General features: G+C 40.0%; 1 protein-coding gene across 2 annotated transcripts in view; it reads left to right on the forward strand.

Moving 5' to 3' along the window:
* mcu (mitochondrial calcium uniporter) overlaps positions 1–20,811 on the forward strand; it is a 53,794-nt gene that overhangs the window by 7,342 nt on the left and 25,641 nt on the right. The window contains exon 2 of one of the 2 annotated variants that reach the window (XM_086045803.1): positions 16,986–17,099. In XM_086045803.1, coding sequence (XP_085901929.1) covers positions 16,986–17,099 — 114 coding nt within the window. The remainder of the gene's footprint in view (positions 1–16,985; positions 17,100–20,811) is intronic. The other variant, XM_086045804.1, reaches the window with a different exon arrangement.

Raw genomic sequence — 20,811 nt, forward strand, 5'->3', positions numbered from 1 at the left:
CCATTTTTTTCATCGATTTTCGATTCATCGTCACATCCCTAGAAGCAGCTCATTACTGTGACGGCAGTACACATTTTCAGAATGTCATGCTCGGTTGTCAGTTCATTTGTTTACATCCTTGAAATTGCCGCGTAGCTAAAATCGCTGGTGATCGGAATCCTTTTTATTTGTTAGAGGTTTTCATTTTACTCGAAGGCGTTTCAGTCTGCCAGTAAGTGCAAGTGCGAGACACAGCGAGCAAACAAATGTCATTTCTTGTCAATTGCAGCTGTTGAACCACAGCGTTTGTGCTTTCTTGTCGCCAGATCCATCCACCCTGTTTGCTTCCCGCGTGGGTCAAATTGACAGAGCTCTGCCCTCCAAAAACAGATTGTCTAATTTATGCAGCTGATTATGGATAGGGAAGGGTAGGCTTGACCTCTCCTTCACCAAGTATTGATTGTTTGTACCCTTGTTTATGCAAGTTCATCGCCACAAATGAATGCAGCCAGCAGAGTAGAAGTGACGGTGGGGAAATCGGGAAGTGAAAATCAAAAATCGAATCGAATCGAGGGTTTGAGTGAATCGTGACACCCCTAATCACGATACACTGCTTAAACCCATACTGTGAACCTTCTTCCGCTCAGTTATCGCCCTTCTTTACATTCCACTGATTTACTGAATTGAAAACAATATGGTGTGCGTTGAAAGAGGCGGAGAAAATAATTACAACTGTGCCCGAAAGAGCGACAATCATATCAGTGCAGGGCAGAAAGAGATGAAACATCAGCGATTGATCGGCAGCAGCAGAAAATCATCATCTTGCCAACAGCGAGGCACTCCTTAATTGCTTGCTGCTATGTATGAAAGAGTCCTGTTAATGACAGAGGATTCCCTCGCCCTCAAGCTCACCTCTTTTTCGCTCGAGAGAAAATAGGCTTGCAACCATAGCAACGTGAATGCGGCATACAACCCGGAGAATCACTTTCACATAGAGTAGCTGGCCACCGCGTGCAACTTTAATGTTCACGCTTTTTTCGGCTTTCAGACATACTACAACAAACCACTAAATTGATTGAAGGTTTCTCTGATATGCTAAAAAAAAGGAAAAACTCTCTGGTGGCTGGTGTGTGCGGCAGTCAATGAAAATGTGATCAAAGTCCCATAGAAATCTGGCGGTGTAATGACTCCATTGTTATAGTTTATGAAAATATAACACAACGCATTCGAGACAAAAACCTGAAAGGTATTTAAGGTTTAAGGTATAAATGACTTGGCTGACGACAAATCTGCTTTTAGCAATGAAAAAACATCAATAGTGAGTAGGGATGTAAGGATGAATCGAAAAAAATCAATTCAAATTGATTAATCGGGACTAGGGATGTAACGATTCACGAAAGCCCCGATTCGATCCGATTTTTTGATTTTCAGTTCCGGATTTAAAAAAAATTGCTACCATGCCTGTCTCTGCACTAGTGTGGTTCTGCAGCCACACACAAACGCAATACGCAATGACGCTTGGCGCAAAAGCATGATTTGATCTGCACATTCAAAATGTGCTACGCATCTGGAATAAAAAAAACATTTCAAGACATCATTTTCTAGATGAAGTTATTAATCAACTCGATTTTTCGATTAATCGAATCGATTAATCGTGGCGAATCGATTTTAAATCGGTTTTCGATTCATCGTTACATCCCTAATCGAGACGAATCGAACGCGGGCATCTCGACACTCACAGCAACACCTAACAAAAGACATACCTAAGTCATTAGAATATACTAATGTAGAGTGCTAAAAAAAAGATGCCTTTAAATGTTTTTCCAAATGTTTTTCCTCAAATTATGCGCTTCCGCCAAACATCATTGCCTATTTTGTTTGCGGATGGCTGCAGCACCTCATTAGCGCACAGAGACAAGCATGGTAGCGATTTGAAAAAAGAAAAAAAAAACTGAATCGAAAATCAGGAACTGAAAATTGGAAATCGAATCGAATCAGGGCTCAAGTGAATCATTCCATCCCTAGTAGTAAGTACAAACACATCAAGCTAAGCAGGTAAAAGTGGTCATAACTTTTTCTGCCTCCTGCTTGCCTTTTTCTTGCTGTGTTGCAAACAGCAGCCAACGTTGTTGTCTGACTGATTTGATCGTAAGATCAGGTGTCTCCTGTGCTTCACAGACTTTACAGAGCTTACGGACGTTCCCTGCTGGCCGAAACCTGGTTGTGTTCTGTTGCCATGTCAATGAGGTCTTTGCTGGCCTCTGTTCAACTGGATGAATGTGACATCACTCTTGTGTTGAGGGCGTCCCGGTTAATGGGAGGGAGTGCATGTTTGTTTCCACTTGAGAAGATTCTTTCTCCACAGTGGCTTTGAAATGTCCGTTGCGAAGCGGGCTGCTGTTTGTTGGTTGCTGCTTTTCCTTTTTTTTTTTTTTTGTCTGGCCCCCTATTCACTCGTGAGTAGTAGTTGGCACGTTAGTTGCCGCCGTCACTTGGGAGCTTTATTACTACGGCGATACTTGTGCCTGGAGCCATTAAATGAGCGTGAAGATTAAACACGTCTATTAAAATGGAACTTAAGCAGATGAATAGTAGTCATCAATCCCTGATCAATGCAAATTAAGCAGCTGGAGATATAGACTACAGAGAGAATAGCGTTGCAATGTTTTACAGTGTTGCCTCACCAACTTTGAGAAATTTGATGGAAAGGGACTTGTGGGCCTTTCTGTCTATTGAAAAATGTTGAAAAAGATTCTTGAGTGTCAATACGCAATGATGTTTGGCGCAAGCGCATAATTTGATCTACACGTTCCAAATGTGGTATGCATGTGGAATGGAAAGAACATTTAAAGACATCATTTTTTAGCACTCTAAATTTGTATCTTCTAATAGCCTAGGTATTAGAGATAGACCGATATGCTTTTTTTTCCGGGGCCTGTACCGATTATTAGTAGTCGAGGCGGTCGATAACCGATATTTGGAGCCGATATTAATTTTCAGTGAAAGGGAAATATTGAAAATCTAAAGAAAATGTACTCTTAATTTTGTTGTCATGTCTTTAAGCATGTTTATTGAACAATGTTTCAGGTTTGCTTAATGGTGATTTTTTTTTCAAAATCATTATTACGAAATTAAGAAAAAAATTACGAAATTTTTGACAGTATACATCTCTGTTATAAAATTCTAACAAAAAGTTCAGGGAGCACCCAGGATTGGCAGCATGTCTTAAAAAGCATAAAGGAAAACGTAAACAATAGCTCCAAGTAGTTTCCCACAGTAAATGAAAATGTCAAAATGACAGAAATGTTAAACTTTCACATATCTTTGTTGTGATTTCCACAGTATTAAATTGATTTATTATCGGCCAGCAGAGTTTTAAAAAAGGCCCGTGCCAATAATCGGCCCGGCCGATAATCGGCCTATCCCTACTAGGTATGTTCTGTTTTTTCTTAGGTGTTGCTGTGTAGGGCTTGTGAGTGCGTCGATTAATCGGTTTGAATCGATTTTTAATCGATTTTCGATTAATTGTTACCTCCCGGCTAGAAAGTGAATTAATTATTGCATTAAATTAGTAAAAAATAGCAAACAGCAATATACACATTTGAGGGAATAAAGAGTATATGTCATGGACCCACCAGTAATTCCCAAACTGTTGTGGCTTTTCTCTCTGTCTCAGCCCTTGTTTAAAATGATCCGTTTGCATTTGCTGCGAGACGTTGTGAGCAACCTCATTAGAGAGGCAGAAGTCAAGTACTGAGCCTGAACTGCGACCAATCAGTCTCTGAGCACATTCAGTGACTTCATGGGGCCCAGGAAACTCGAATTGCATCGGCTGCCTTGTTTACACTGTAATTACACATGCTGGAGTATTGCCATGGAAGGCAGACACGGGAGATTCACTTTGCATGTGGAGAATAATGACGCTCGCCTCTTTTCAACAGACCTCTGCACTATTTGCACTGTCTTACTGCCTGACTCTAATGGTAATTGATCATTCTCCATCTCTACCAAACTGTCTTTTAATGAATCTGTGGATAGAGCTCCCTTTTAAATGACTCTTATATCAGCAATGGATCAATAACTGCAGTAGGGCGCCAATGAAAGATTATTTTAATCATCGATTAATCTGTCGATTATTTAGTCGATTAATCGAGGAATTTGATTGGAAAAAACACCTTTTCATTTCCATCCCAGGATATGATTTCAAATTGTCAGTGCACAAAATGCACAAATAAAATGATTGTTAATTCGGTGACTGGCTTGGTTCAGGAACAAGTCAGAATTGGCAAAAATGTTGACCATTGTTTTCCAAAGTAAAAGCAAAAGTTTTCTTTTGATTCAACACAAAGATGATCAGTCCGCTCTCATGGAGGATTACAGGAATCGGAAACTGTTTACTGTTTAAACTGAAATTCCGAGCACTTGGACAATTTTAAGTTAAAAAACAGGTATCTGAATGATTCATTGATTATCAAATCAAAAACCGATGAATCGTTGCACCTCTAATCTGGGGCAATATAGAGCATGCCTGTTAAAGCGATTAAACGTTTTCCGATTAATCGTTACATCCCTAATTTAAACTGCTTACATTATGCATCGATGCAAAAACATTTAATCGATTAATCGAATAATCAGTTAGACCGAGTGTTACCTTTATGAACTCGGTATAAAAAAAAAATATCTCTATAAATTTTTTCTATTCCAGATTCATACCACATTTTGAATGTGTAGATCAAATTATGCGCTTCCGCCACACATCATTGCGTGTTGCGTTTGTGGATGGCTGCAGCACCACACTCGCGCACAGAGACAAGGATGGTAGCGATTTAAAAAAAATAAATGTTTTTTTAAAGTGGGATCAAATTGAAAATCGAAAATCGAATCGTTTTTAAATCGATTTTCCATTAATCGTTACACCCCTACTCACAACGCATGGTGCAGGAATAACACAACCTGCATGTCTGTCCTCCATATCATGATGACATGATCGGATGTTAACCAAGTTAAATGAAAGGCAAGTTTCTTCTAAATTTGATGTTGAACTACACGACCGCTAAATCAGCACTTTGGAAGCTAATCCTGAAAAAATATGATCTGATGTGGGGTTTGGCCTTAATAACTAAATGAAAAAGATTTCTGAATGACTTCCGTGACCTAACCTTGGCATCCAGTTCCATACCCCTATTTGGACTAAAATGTTTTCTCCTGTCACATGAAAGTCAGTTGTGTCTAACGGGATGATATGACGGAGGCAATCCTGTCTCGACTCAAAGGCACCTCAAGGATTGTGGCCACTAACAAGATTGCTTATGTAAGATGCTTCAAAATTTGGCTATTCTCTTGCTCCTTGATTTTGACTAAATTGACAGCACACTGCACCGTGAGTACCCAACAAGAGCAGCAAATGTTCACCGTGGATTTAAACTCTTCAATGGCTACCGTTTGGGTCCGCACTCAGACCGCCACACTGGATGCTAGCAACAACCTTTTTTTTGTTCTCCAAAAGGCTGTCATTTTCAAGTTGTTACATTAGCATGCTGTCGCGTTTATTTCTATGGCAGTATGAATACATAATTGTTGCCGCTGTTGGGCGGAAAGCTCCTGTGTACAAATTTGGCCAGTTTCATTATTTACGGTATGTACTGTAGGCATTAGCAGTCAAAAGTTTGGAAACACCTTCAAATTCACATGGTCTCAAACACATTGAGGTCAAGAAATTCAAGCGATTACCGTATTTTCCAGACTATACGCTGCCCCTCTTTGTTCTCGGTTTTGAACCATGCGTCTTATATAAAGGTGCGGCTATTCTGTGGATTTTTCTTCCTCTAACCGGAATTACAATACAAAACAATGCAATTGCCTTTAATAGGATGCGACTGCAGGTGGAGGAGTTCAACAGGCGAGGGCGCTATGCGCTAGGTTGTGAATTAGGTGGTGTGCGGAAGTAGAGCTGACAAACTGGAGTGGTAGTGGAGAGTGAAATGAAGTACTTTATTTTCTCTTGGATCTGTTCCGTTTTAATCAGCAACGTTGCTGCCGTGTTCAAAGGCACTTTTAGGAAAGAATCTTTTCAGGTACATGCATGTACATTTACAGTTTGAAATTGTTCCGTAAATGCAGTAAATATCTAATTTTGCAACATAGATAAATATGGTTTATTTGAAGGTGTGGCTTGTATATGTTTTTTTAATGTATGTTTATATATGCTAATCGCCCTGCCTCTCGTTCCAAGGCAGCAATTTTTGTCAACAATTTTTTTCTCGTCGACCTAGTTGAATTAGCCACTTCCTGCCCCGACCACATAATAACGAATAGGGCTGTGCAATTAATCGAAATTCAATTACGGTTAGGATTTCCACGATTGCAAAATTGGCATAATCGTAAAAAATGATTATTAATATGATTTATACCCAATGTTTGCTTACGCGAGGAAATCATACTTGAACTTACACATTTGCAGCTTTTTAATTTTATAATTAATTTTATGCATTTTGTTTGGTCCAAAAGGAACTTACTTACCGGTACATTTATTTGTCTTTATATTTTTTTGCGTTTAAACATTTTCCTCTTTTGTACCAAAAAAATAAATGATCGTCGACCAAAATAAAACGTGATGAATATTTTTTTTTCATACTCGAGCAGCCCCAGTAACGGCGAATAATCAGAATATGCGATTAAACGTAACTTGAGCAAATCGGTTATTTCAGCAGTGTGTATCAAACCGGTGGCCCAAAATCAGTAGCTCTCTGCTTCCAAAAAGTTGGCGGCCCCCTCATTTACAGTCGGCAAGTCGGGAAACGTTTGAAATTGTTTGTGTTTCCAAACTTTCTGTACATGGGCCCCGTCACGCTTTTGACACGCTGCACTTTGTGCAAACTCCAGCGCGAGCGATTTTTTTTTTTTTTCAGCTTGTTTTCTTGTTACAAAGCAGAGATGTGAGGACAAAGACAAACAGCTCGCAGGGTTGCAGACATGTTTCGCTCCAGCGTTCCTCATCCTTTGCCAGCTAACCAGTCATCCACTCGTCTATAAATAGGATAGAGGAGATGTTGGAGGACACTTCTGCCAGAGAATTGCCATGGAGACGGCGTTTGGTTTTCACTTCAATAGTGCATTTAGGGCAGGATTCTGGGTGCCTTTTGCTTGATAAAAACAAAAAAACAAATCAAACGAATCCAAATAGGAGCTCCTAAAATGCCGAGAGGCAATTTGAAAGGCTTGCGGTCTTGTGCTTGCTGAAGTCGCCCCAGTTCTTGGGGTCTAGAGTAAATACCGCTGTCATTTGGGGAAACTGCAAAAAATACACTAATAAAACCCTGAAGGTCATGTGTTCATGTGATCTTGATACCACACACAATAAAATTGATTTGGGCCCGTTCCCTCCCTTTGGCTATTCAGCACATCTCCGAATCATTTCAACATACAATGAGTAGGTAGCCTACATTTCTGCATCCTCCTTGTTTTTGTTCTTTTTTGTTGTTGTTTTGTTTGCCCGTAACCACTATTGCTTCTGGAACGATGCAAATTTCCTTATTGTGGGACTAATAAAGGTTATTTGATGTAACCTAATCAACGTACTAGGGATGTAACGATGAATCGAAAATCCATTCAAACCGATGAATCGAATAATCGATTCGAGTCGAGACGCATCGACCTCAGACATCTCGGCGCTCACGAGCTCTATACAGCGGCACCTAACAAAAGACATGACATACCTAGGTCATTAGAAGATACTAATTTAGAGTGCTAAAAAATGATGTCTTTCATTTTTTTTTTTTTTTCCATTCCAGAGGCAAACCACGTTTTGAATGCGTATCTTAAATTATGCGCTTGCGCCGAACATCATTGCGTATTGCGTTCGCAGCACTAGCGCACAAGCATGGTAGCGATTTTTTTTTTAAATCGAATAAAAAAATCGGTAATGAAAATCGAATCGATTCGGGGCTTGAGTGACTCGTTACATGGCTACACCGTATTTATTCAATTCCACTCTTTACTGGGGTAATACAGACAGACTTGACACACTGTTCTGTCTACAATCATCAGCTCCACGTGAGAGTTTTTTTTTTTTTTTTTCTGGGCACATGCCATAGCAATTTAAAATAGCATTGTGTTCCACTGGTGGTGTGGGGGTTCTATTTCTGGATATGGAAAAAACTCTGCCGATGTTATTTGCGGATTATGTGGGCCATTTATACTTTGAGAGAATCCAACCTCTCTTTATAGTCATGAAGTCTTTTCAGTTTTCTCCATATATGAAGGTTCAATGTTGAGCATTTAGCGACAGGAGTTATGTTAGTAAAATGCGGTTGGTTAGCAGAGGACTAGTGCAAATCAGCAAAGTGAAGCTGCAGCTTTAACTTGCACTGCTTGAACCTTGTACTGGCTTTGGCCTTCAGGGAGTAACCCAACCTGGGCATGAACTTGACGAACAAGGCCAAGGCGACGGAAGGGTTAAATGGGAGTGGGAGAATTCCAACACCATTTCGTTGCTTTTGAATCGTCAGCCCGGGGCCATATTTGTAATGTAGCGTGCCAAGATTTTCATGACTAGTTGCTACTGCGCCTTTCTGCTTGACGAATATAAAGGTTCATTTTGAAGCAAGATTTGTGAATGTGAGCTTTTCAATTGGCTGGGCTGCTGTTGCCGCGGTAACTGTATAAACACTACTATAGCTATATGGAGGTTGTCTAATCCATTATCTCCTTTCTTAACACTCTCCACAACATCTTTTTCAATAGACATGTCCGCTGTGGCTAGGGATGTAACAATAAATTAATCAAGTGATCGAATCGAATCGAAACGCATCGAACTGTGCAGCAACACCTAACAAAAGACAAGATACTTAGGCCATTAGAATATACCAATTTAGAGTGCAAAAAAAATGACGTCTCAATAATCTCGGATTATCCACCGATTGTTGCGTTTATGAACTCGGCATCAAAAAAATGATGCCTTTAAATTTTTTTCCATTTAAAATTTCCGGATGCATACCACATTTTGAATGTCCAGCTCAAATTATGCGCTTGCGCCAAACATCATTGCGTATTGCGTTTGTGGATGGCTGCAGCACGACACTAGCGCACAGAGACTAGCATGGTAGCGATTTTTTTTCAAAATCGGAAACTGAAAATCGAAAACCCAATCGAATCGGGGCTTGAGTGAATCGTTACATCCCTACCAATGACATGCCAAAGTCAAATGATTATGGCCACCGTAATGCGCGTCTTTTCCCTTCAACCACTTAGATCTCGGTCGTAATTGTTCGACCATTATCTGTTCTCTCAATTAAAAAAAAAAAGTGTGCAAGTCTGGTCAACGTTTTGTAATGCAGCGTGCGTGATGGATTGATTGCCATCATACGGTGGTTGTGACGATACGTTCAGTGAATGTGAACGTGAGTAAATGTGTCTTGTGAATCGAATCTTGTCCTGAGGCGAGCCGTCCAACATAATATGTCAGCTCAGCAGAGAAAAAAGCCATAAAAATGAGATTGATGTGGTGAACTTCAGTTAGAACGCAGACTCATCGTGTCATACTTGCGGCTACTCCTCAAACCCTCGGAGCACATGGCTCATACATCCAACCACGAAGACGTTAACGCTTCATTTATATTTGAAGTTGGGGACAACTGTTGCGCAATGAATAACCTTTAAAAAACAAAAAACAAAACTATTTGCAACAAGCAGCTTGTTGGCTGACTGGTTAGCACATCGGCCTCAAAATTCATACTAGGGTCGCACAGTAAATCGAAAAAAATATCGAGTACATTTCTTTTGGACTTCTGTGCTTTTGTCTGAATTTGACTTAAAACTTAATTGAGCATCGCCATCCAATAATTGACTATTTATCCAGGGGATTTCCAAATATTTAGCTAACAGTACATTTAGCTTGCTTATTTTACTGCATGTAAAATGTTTACTTCTTTTATTGAATTATAAAAATGTCATTACTTTAGGTGCCTGTTAGATATCGCAATAGTATCGATATCGCTGTATTCAACACCCATATCGCAAGTTTTTCAAATATCGTGCGGTTCATACTTTGGTGATGGTTTTGTATCCGGACCGGTCTTCCTGTGCGGGTCTCATCCTGTACTAGCATCGGTCCCAAAACATGCACGTTACGTTAATTTAATACTCTAAATTATGACCGCAACTAACAATTATTTTAATGATAAATCAACCCGTTCATTATTTTGCGGATTAATCAATGAATTGGATAAAAAAAAAAAAAACACGTTTGAATATTCATCCTTTCAAAACAAGACATTATTTCCAATTGACTGTGCAAAAACATAAATAATATAATAATGGTCCAGTTACTGGGTTGGTCCGTAACATGTTTTCAAATTAAAAAAGGAATCCAAACGATTTATCGATTATTCATACTCGATTATCATACTCGATTAAATGTGGCTTAATCGTTGCATCTGTACCCTAAATTGTCCTTAGGTGTGAACGTAAATGGTTGTTTGTAGGGGTGTAACCTATCACTCAAGACCTGATTCGATTTTCAATTTTCAGTTCCCGATTCAAAGCGACACTTCTGCTGATGGTCAGCTTTATCGCAGTGGCCCGAGGGTTGCGTTTGTGCCTTTTTGTGTGAAATTAAATAAACGACACATTCCAAGCAATGTTTTTAGATGTCCCCCAGGTCTTTCCGAAATTGCTGCTGTCATTCCCTCCTTCTTCATATTTGATCCTTACTTACAAGGCCTAAGGAGCCACATTTTAAAATCAACAGCTAGAATTCAATCGTGTAATAAAATATGGAGGACTTTGTTCTGAGATTTTTGGCTAAATCGACCTTTCCGACTTTTGAATGATTTTTGGTTTTGGGTCCGTCGCGTCCCTTTTGTTGTCCACCAACCTGGGATAAAGCCCGCGAAGTTGCTGTTTTCCATTAGGAATGAAAGCCTGGCCATTCATTAGCGGCGCAGCGGTGGACGATGCTAAGATGACAGCCTCCTCCCTGCGCACTCGCCTCCATGACCCTCATACTCGTACGCGCGTATGCACGAAAGTTGTGATTGCATCACACATGTGCGTGGGTGAGTCTTTCCATGTTTGTTAGCCGATAACTCGCGAAGCCGGATACTGATGATGCACCCATCTCCCCTTCTGTCTGGTTTATATTGTTCTCACACATTTGTGCCGCTTCTTCCCCTTGTCCAACTTTACAAGCAGTATACGGTTTGCATAATTGTCACTGACAAGTCTTTGAAAAATACTTTTTTTTGTATTTCCTTTAGAGATGGACCAATATGCTTTTTTTTTTGTTAGCGGTCAAGGAGGCCGATAATCGATGCTCGGAGGCGATATTCATTTTCAGTAAAAAGGAAAATATTGGCATAAAATCTAAAAAAAAAATAAAAAAAATAACCTCTTGACTTTGTTGAAAAGACTTTAAGCATAAGATTATTGAACCTTTTTTCAGATTTGTCTGTTTTTAATCATTTTTTTTTAAATTTTATTATTACTTTCCATTTTTGGACTGCTCAGCTCGGCTCATTTATGACTGGCACTCACTACATTTGAGCAAAGAAACACTCCCGAGGACCAATGAGGAAATTCGGTATATCGTGTTTGCTGCAAGAGTGAAGAATTACATTGGAAAGGTTTCCCTGTCTCATTTAAAGTTAATGCACTTAATTAGAGGGCCAACATGACGGATCAGCTGTTTGTCTTCTAAAAGAGCAAATGGCCTTTTTGCTGTCCAGGCTTTAAAAACTTTGCGCAAGAGAAAATAAATTCGGGTCGCAAACAGTGCCGCGTAAGTGAGGTTTGTCAGCTAAGTTTCTCTGCAGATGCACATGTGAATTTGCTTTTGTGAAAGGTTGATTAACCCTTTCATGCATTCATTATGATGTAATGTTATTATTTAAAATAGAAATGTTTTTTTTTAAGTTTAATTAATATAGGCGAAAGCAACTTTTAAATAGCCGTCCACTGTCGTGACCACTTTGCATGAAAGGGTTAAAGCGGAAGTCAACCCAAACATGTTTTTTTTTCCAGAATATGTTCTATGCCGGGACACTAAACGCGGCATTCTGATTAATATTGCGTGTGTGGAATATGAGAAATCCACCGTTTTTTAGCTAGCTCAGGGGGCGGCCATTTTGTCACTTCTGTCGACTGAGGATGACATCACAGATGCTCATGGCTCAGCTTCAGAAAACAGGTGAGCTGTGATTGGTCGTTATCAGAGAACCTGAGCAACTTGGATGTCATCTTCATCATTTTCAGTCGGCAGAAGTGACAAAATGGCCGCCCCCTGAGATAGCTTAAAGTGGGTGCATTTTGCTGCTTAACTCATGTTCCACAAACACAATATTAACCAGTATGCCATATTTCAACCAGTGGGCCTGCATAGAACCTATTCTGAAAAAAAATATGTTTGGGGTTGATTTCCCCTTTGATTACATTTCATTTGCCTTTGCCATGAATGCGTTTGAGTTTCAAACCGCTTTGGTTTTATATCCCTGAGCTCCAGCTTGTCATCAGTGGATTTCCAGGGAAGCCCCTCTGACTGAATCAAATCTGCTCCAAATGTCTCCAATGGCTTGCGGTCACTCAGCAGTTGCCCACCGTCTTTAGTCTGCATGGCTAGCCACTAGTTTTACTATTTGTGCTTAATGTGTTGGAAATGCCATTTTTCTCTTCCTTTCCAAACTCCCGTCTTCTTGTCTTTATTCTCCTCCCTGTGGCCAGCGGTTGCCTTTTCGCCTGCCCGCTTTTGCCCCCGCCATCTTTCCCGTTCTCCAGCGGGCCAACTGCTTTTCCCCTCGCAAGGGTTGAGATGGTGAATGAGAAACTGAAAGATAAGAGAATGAGAGCTGGTCGGATAATAAAATAAAGCACATCATCTATCGCGCAGTAATATTTCTTTTTTTTTTTTTTTTTTGTTCATTGTCACCAAGAGCCTCTGCAGTAATGCTGAAACATAACGTTGCAGGCTAATGTCCATCGATTCTCAGTATGTGGTATTAAGTAATTCTGTGCATTCAACCCAAATGGGGAGAAGGAAACATGAAATGAGTAAAAATGGCGCTCTTGCACTCCTTTCTCGAGAGGCTTCCTTTTGCAAGTTTCTATGCTTGGTTGATCTTTGTGATCGCTTAACTCGGAAATGATAACATCCCTGTTAATTTGTCTGCAGTTACCCTCAGCAGCATTTACCTCTACTGGCCTGATATGATCTACTTTTGTCCACCACAAATAGATGTCAGGCTTTGGCGGCCGTTTGACTCTGATGGAGTGTACTTTGGAGCCCCTTTTCGATGGCTCAGTTCAACTCACCGCTGTTAGGAATGGCGAACCTTCATCTGGTTTCCATCCCAGCATTCCTTGTACCTTCACTTTGGTATGTTGCAAGAAAGCAAGCTTTGGTTCAGGCATAATTTGTGTGTGCGCGCGTGTCTTATTTACATTCCATTCCTGTTTATTCTCCAGAGTGATAACTCTCTATAATATACATAGTGGGTAGGCAGTAGTTGCCGTACAGGGAGTCACTTCAAAACATTTGACCTTCCTGTAAAATTAAAACTTTGTACCCTGCCGAGCTGACCTAAATATTTAAAGAGAAGTCAACCCAAACATATTTTTTTTCAAGAATATGTTCTATGCAGGCCCACTAGTTGAAACAAGGCATTCTGCTAAATAATAATGCGTTTGTGGAATAAGAGTTAATCCACCCGTTTTTAGCCATCTCTGGGGGCGGCCATTTTGTCATTTCTGTCGACTGAAGATGACATCGAAGTTTCTCAGGGCTCATGTAACGATCAATCACGACTCACCTGTTTTCTGAAGCTGAGCCATGATTGCTCGTAATCTGAGCCCTGAGCATCTGTCAGAAAACCGAAGTGACAAAATGGCTGGTCCCTGAGATGGCCAAAAACGGGTGGATTTTGCTGCCAAAAGGGGAAGTCAACCAATATGTTCGATACAGGCACACTAGTTGAAATACGGCATTCTGACTAATATTGTGTTTGTGGAATATAAATTAAGCAGCAAAATGCACCCACTTTTAGCCATCTCAGGGGGCGGCCATTTTGTCACTCCCGTTGACTGTAGATGACATCGACAATGCTCAGATAACGACCAATCACAGCTCACTTGTTGTCTGAAGCTGAGCCATGATCGGTCGTTATCTGAGCTCTGAGCAACTTCGATATCATCTTCAGTCGACAGAAGTGACAAAATGGCCACCCCCTGAGCTAGCTGGTGGATGAACTCTTATTCCACAAACACAACATTTATCAGAATATTTAGTTGTTTCAACTAGTGGGCTTGCATAGAAGATATTCTGGAAAAAAAATATGTTTGGGCTGACTTCCTCTTTAAAACTTCCATTTGTCACTCCAGGAAGAAACGCTGTATTCCAAACTCGTTTGTTTTTGTATCCACGAAAGGAGAAATGTGTTGTTATTGTATTTTAATCTGCTGGTTCTCTCGTATCAGGCGACTGAGACGCGTGTTTTGCGTGCGTATGAATTGCTGTATGATTCCACTTGGGTTGTTGTAGAGCAGGTATCTGGAGAGAACAGCTGCTGTCTTCTCTGACAATCAAATCTCTCGAAATAGATTGGTGCCTCCCCTCCATGGCCCACAGGCCTGATGGTGCCGATAGGTCACAGTTAATGCTCTCAACACACTTCATGTGTTATATACTGCATCTGTGAAGAAAGCAGTCACTCTGGTTTTATTGCGCTGCTTGAATCGCGGTGGCATTCTTGTTAATCCGGTGTTCCTTCGTAGGAATACACTGGTCTTGTGTCTTGTCTGTAGACACGGTTTGAAGTCTGTCTATAATTTGGATTGTCGGTTAACTTTAAGACATTCTCAAGTTAAGTTCACTATGATTTTATTGCACTGCTTGAATCGCAGTGACGTTCTTGTGTTAAGTTGTTCCTTCATAGGAACAGACTGGAAGAGAGTCTTGCGAATTGTTCATAGACACTGTTTGTCGTCACTAGAGGTTCGAAGGGTTGATGCAGTACGCCTGACCTAAAATAGATAAGCAAGAGGCAATAATTCCGCAGCAGCACTCGATCATAGTAGTAAGGTTCACTGCTTATCTTAATGGTGAGCTCTTGTGCGGTGTCCTCTTTGGAACTGGTAGAGTGGTCAAGCATTGGATTGCCTAGCCCGGGCCAAGCAAAGTTGCTGTAATTTATCTTGCAAATCCTGCTAACACATTTGTGATTAATAATAGAAAATCTTTCATTAACCGGCTACCTCATAGTCCTTGCTTGCAGATACTGGCAAGGCAAACAGTCATCGATTGTGACCAGTGTTCCTGCTTTACTGGTACTGAACCGTTGAAAGTGTGAAGGATTTTCAAACATGAAAGTCACATTTGAGTTTGAACTGCGGCTAGCTGCTCTTTAGTTTTGAATATGAACACTGCCATATTCTTACCTCAATTTTTCTGTAACAATACCTTGTTTTATAGCCTTTTGAAAGGATTTTTTTTAATTGTTTATCAAGGCTGAAAGGACACCGCAGGTATGACATAATCTGTGCCAGTCTGATTACGTTAATGAATTCAGATGAAGTTGGAAGGCTCATCCTTCCATCTCTTGTGAACCATCAGTCCAACAATGAGCAGACCGTTAAAGTGGAAGTCAACTCAAACATTTGTTTCCAGAATATGGTCCATGCAGGCCCACCAGTCCAAACACAGCATTCTGATTAATATTGCGTTTGTGAAATATGAGAAATCCACCCTTTTTTAGCTAGCTCAGGGGGTGGCCATTTTGTTACTGAAGATGACATCCAAGTTGCTCAGGGCTCAGATAACGATCAATCACGTCTCAACTTCAGAAAACAGGTGAGACGTTATTGGTCGTTTTCTGAGCAACTTTGATGTCATCTTCAGTCGAGAGAAGGGACAAAATGGCCGCCTCCTGAGCTAGATAAAAACGGGTCAATTTCTCATATTCCACAAAGGCAATATTAATCAGAATGCAGTATTTGAATCAGTCGGCCTGCATAGAACATATTCTGGAAAAAAAATATGTTTGGGTTGACTTCCCATTCAAACCAATAAACACTCATTAAAATATCTTTAAAACCATTTTAACGGTATGTTTACATAATACGGAAATGTGTCATTGCCATGGTAACTCTAGAAAACCCGCTTTAAATGGCCTATAATACTGGTAGACCAACCTGTATTATGTTACAGCGGCATCTTTGTTACTTTGTACGTAAATTTGCTGCAGTGCCACAAGAACCGAAGTGGCTGCAGACCTTTCATTTTATTCAACATTAACCAAATGCTCAAATAGTTAGTTCACAATCCCAATTTATTTGGGATAATATCTTAACCTCTCATGTACTGTTCACCCTTTGTGTTACTTTACTGACTTGATATAACATGCCCTTAAAATGTACCAGTAAAGTTTTTAAAACTGATTGCTGCTGCTTATCATCCTAAGGTCAAACACATTCCGTTCCGGATGCTGGTCGACCCCATCCCATAGCAAATAGTGGAAATAGAAATCATCGGTTCCTCAGGCAACAGACTTTAGAGGTTGCATTGTATACACATTGCACCGAGTTGATTTGTCATCAGACCTCTGGAGGATGAAAAGACAAACCACAGAGCAGGGGTACATATAATAATAATAGTTATTGGGAGGTCTTTTCATTCCGTTTGGTATAAGAGTATCCCATACGATCGCTAACTTATCTTTACTCTGAGTTTGAATAATGGGAATACACACACATGGGTTGGTTGATAACATCTTGCACAGACTTTTGCAAGCACATGGTGTGTTTAAATTGCAACATAAAGTAAATCACTGTAGTCTGTGATAAGAAGAGGAAGGCCAACAGCATCCACTTTCGCGCCTCATTATTTATTATATATTTTAATCCTCTTTCTAGGAAGCTACTGTCAACTCTGCTGGTGTTTAACTGTGCTACATCACAGTCACGTTATTTCCAATTTGAGCTGACGATCTTCTCCTATCGTCCTCTTCACGTCTTCTCTTTAGCAGGAGGTACTGTCTGCGCCATTCACGCACCAGACTGTCAGGAGAGCACATGGCCTACGGTCAGCAGCCCACTCCACACTCTTCACTCAGCCTCCCACTGCCCTGTCACCGCAGGTTAGTATTTATTTTATTTTTATTTTGCCTATGGGTTTTAATACGAAAATTGGAAATATTAAAATTCACAGAGCATTGACATTACCAGGCCCTATAGAGCCATATACTGTAAGTCTGGTACAACAGTTCTTACAGTTGAATCAACATTTTCAATACTTGAACTGCATTTCAGGTTTTTTATAAAGCAGTGATTCTGCCTGCTACACCAGAATCCTTTTCAAAATGTGTCTGTTTTGACAAGTAATTCATCGTTGTTTTGATAATCTTCAGTTTACAACTCATTAGTATGCAAATCCGATTTAGCATCACAAGAAAAATCAATTTAAATGTATTCACTGTGTGCAAAAGCAAAGCGCTCCACCGGGGTGTCATTGTGCTGGGCTACTGTTGAGGATCTGAAGCAGTCTGTACAATCATGTGACGCCATGAAAAAAAAAAAAGTATAATTTAGGTGTTGGACATAATAAGATTGTTCTGCGACCAATTTCATAATTGTTTAAGATGTGGTGAATATCCCGGTGAACTTTTTCTCAATTTTGCATTGAAGGAATGCTGCACAGTCTTGGGTGAGTGTGTATGAGCATATTCCAAGATGCTAAATGACTGCTCTTTGGGCATGAATGGAATGGCTCAACCCGAAAACAGAACAAAAATAAAACATTAAATATAACATCTTGATCAGTTTCTATACATTCTGTAAAAAAAATATATATATATATTTCAACAAGATTTGTCAAAAATGTTTGGCCTGAAATGATGTCATTTTTTTGGAATATCCTCTATTTGTGATAGCTTTGTTTTCTTTTATAGATTGTGAACATTGCGAAACATTGTGACAAATTTGAAGCAACTACTGAGTAAACTCGAGGATTTTTTTCACAAACTTTGTCATTTGTGCACAAATGAGAATAATTCCACACCATCTGTCCAAAAAACAACAACATATCACTGTACAATTACTGCAGGTAATAGTTATTGAACACTACTGGACTTGTAATTAGTGGTCATAGTGTTGTATTTCAACTTGGTGGTCTATATCAAGTAGCTATGGGCGAGTACCGATACCAGGTATCAGTATCGGGCCAATCCCGGCCTTATTTCAGGGTGTCGAGTCCTCGCAAAGGCTGCTGATACCAGCCTCTGCGCGCCCTCTGATGGCTGTTCTACTTTTAGGAAGTGCAATGCATGGCTGACAGAACATTTGTAAAGCTCGTATCCCACCGAGCGGCAAATGTTTGCGAGTGCTTGTGAACGTAGTGAATGTTGATTTTTGGTCAGGGTTTGTTCAAGGTTGCATACAGCCGCAAAGACGTTTGTGGGACCAGAAAGACTGTTTGCGATAATAAAAACGGTTGGAGAACATCTGGCATATGTCTTTACGACCGTTTGCGAACATGAACAAATCCTGACGAAAAATCAACATTCACTACGTTCGCAAACACTCTCAACCTTTCGCCTCTGAGTGGGATACAGGCTGAAGTAAACTGCATCAATGTCAATCCACTCAAACAGTCCACTACGGTATTTCATGCATTTACTTACTGTACACATTTACCTGATTTTAACGATGGAGTAAAATAGAATGTTATTATTCAGTGCATTAATAAGGTCTATTTCTCCTGTTGATTGCATCACAGGCAAGATAGGCATTTTACTTAATCGTGTGTATTATACAGAGTGAATCACCTGGTCCATCCGCTGTCAGTTGAGTAATGACCATTTAAACAGCAGCCTTACCCGATCTTACCGATCCCAAATTGCGATTATATTGAAAATGCAATTAATCGTTCCGTCCTAGTATCTTTTACTTGGTATCGATGAGTACTCAAGAGTTGACTCCTCGTTCTGGTGTTACCTGCTTACGGTGATTAGATCAGACAAGAATGAGGGAAATTTAGATACGACAATGATGGCTCTTTCTTGTTCCGTAAAGAGCTTGGAACAATCTTGACTTCCATGCTGGCTCTGAATTGCTTTATTTCCCATTTGTTTTTATCAACATTACTGTAATGCTGTCAAGAGACTTTTCCCTATCTCTGTTCCAGCTTTCTACACTGCCATTTTGTCCTTTGTCTCGACTTGGCTGTTAAGATCACAACTATTTACTTTTGGTCTCCATAGCTCATATCCAGTGATGCAGGCGAATGATATTCTAAAAATCAACTCAAGGTCAAGAGAGCATATTTTTTCACCGAAATAAGCCCTTAGTCCACACACCAGTTTGCAGTGGATAAAAATTTCATCAGAACAGGATATTTGTTCCTTTATTGCTTACAGTTTTGTTCTGTATAGTGCATTAGCCCAGTAACTTTTACTCAATGAGTGTACTGTATGTTTGCTTTCGGGGAGTGAGCAAATGTGTTATGTGCTCTATTTGTGTTGGTGAACATGTGTATTTTGTGTCATTGGCCTATGAATTACAGAAGGTGGGTAGGGTGGGGGTGGTTGTACAATGAAAAATGAGCGCATGCTTTCCTCGGCCTGTGTTTACATTTGACTGCGGTGGGCATTAGGTGTTATTGGATAATGACAATAGAGGAAGTGTTTTCTTCTGCTGCGTAGTAGAAAAGAATAATCTTATTACCCTAGCTATGCCTGAGGGGCCCCTTAAAGAATAGAACATGGGTGAAAACAATTGTTGTTTTAGCCATTTGTTTACACGTCAATGGTGCCATTTTGGAAAAGGGACATTGTTATTATTTTGTTTGTGTGCTGCTCGGAATGCGTGGCCATGAAGTATAGCCTAGTGAATTTAGGCCCTAGTTGACATCACTTCTTTATGCCACAAACTACTTGAGATTGAAAAGACAATGCTTTTGCTAGTTGCAGCCAAGCAGTTCACTTGCAATTCTAGCATATAACAGGGCATGCATAAAGCCTCATGTTTGTTGATGGTTTTATTTCCCTTGCCAAAAAAATGGTTATTAAAAGTAGACAACCTACGTGACGTATACCTGGAGTGCTTTATACTGCATATGAGATTTTGTTTAGATTTTTAGGGACAAAGGTTAATTTTGTTTGGGAGCAGCAACTTTTGTTCAACATTTAAAGTGTTTTATCAGTCTCATAACTCCTTCACTGCCAGACATTTTCAGACCCTCTTTTACCCTAAAGTTTGAAAAAAATAAATAAATAAATGAATAAATTTCTGGGACTGAATGGCTGGACTGTGAAAAGACCAATAAATTCATCAATGGCAGTGAATGAGTTAAACGCAAAGGAAACCCATGTTTTATTTTTTTTTGTTTTAGTTTTAGCCATCTCAGGGGGAGGCCATTTTGTCACTTGCTGTTGACTGAAAATGACATCACAATTACTCAGGGCTCAGGTAAGAACAAATCACGGCTCACCTGTTTTATGAAGCTGATACCTGGTACCTGAGCCCTGAGCAACTGTGATGTCATTTCCAGTTGACAGCAAGTAACAGAATGGCCACCCCCTTAGATGGACCAAAACGAGTGGATTTTACTACATAACTCGTATTCCACAAACACAGAGTTCTGTGTTTCGACTAGTGGGGCTGCACAGAACATATTGTAAAGATTTTTTGGGGGATGTACTTCCTGTTTAAGGGTTGTGTTTAAAGGGCCACATTTTCCGAGTTTAGAATAATGTCATTATCATTTGATTGTTCTTTTTATGGGGCGTGGGGGGTCTGGGGGTTGTAGGAAACAAAACAAAAAACAAAAGTCTAGATTTTAATTTAAACCAG

The sequence above is a fragment of the Filicampus tigris genome, chromosome 11 (assembly GCF_054856515.1).
Source record: "Filicampus tigris isolate MCC_2025a chromosome 11, RoL_Ftig_1.0, whole genome shotgun sequence".
Lineage (NCBI taxonomy): Eukaryota > Metazoa > Chordata > Actinopteri > Syngnathiformes > Syngnathidae > Filicampus > Filicampus tigris.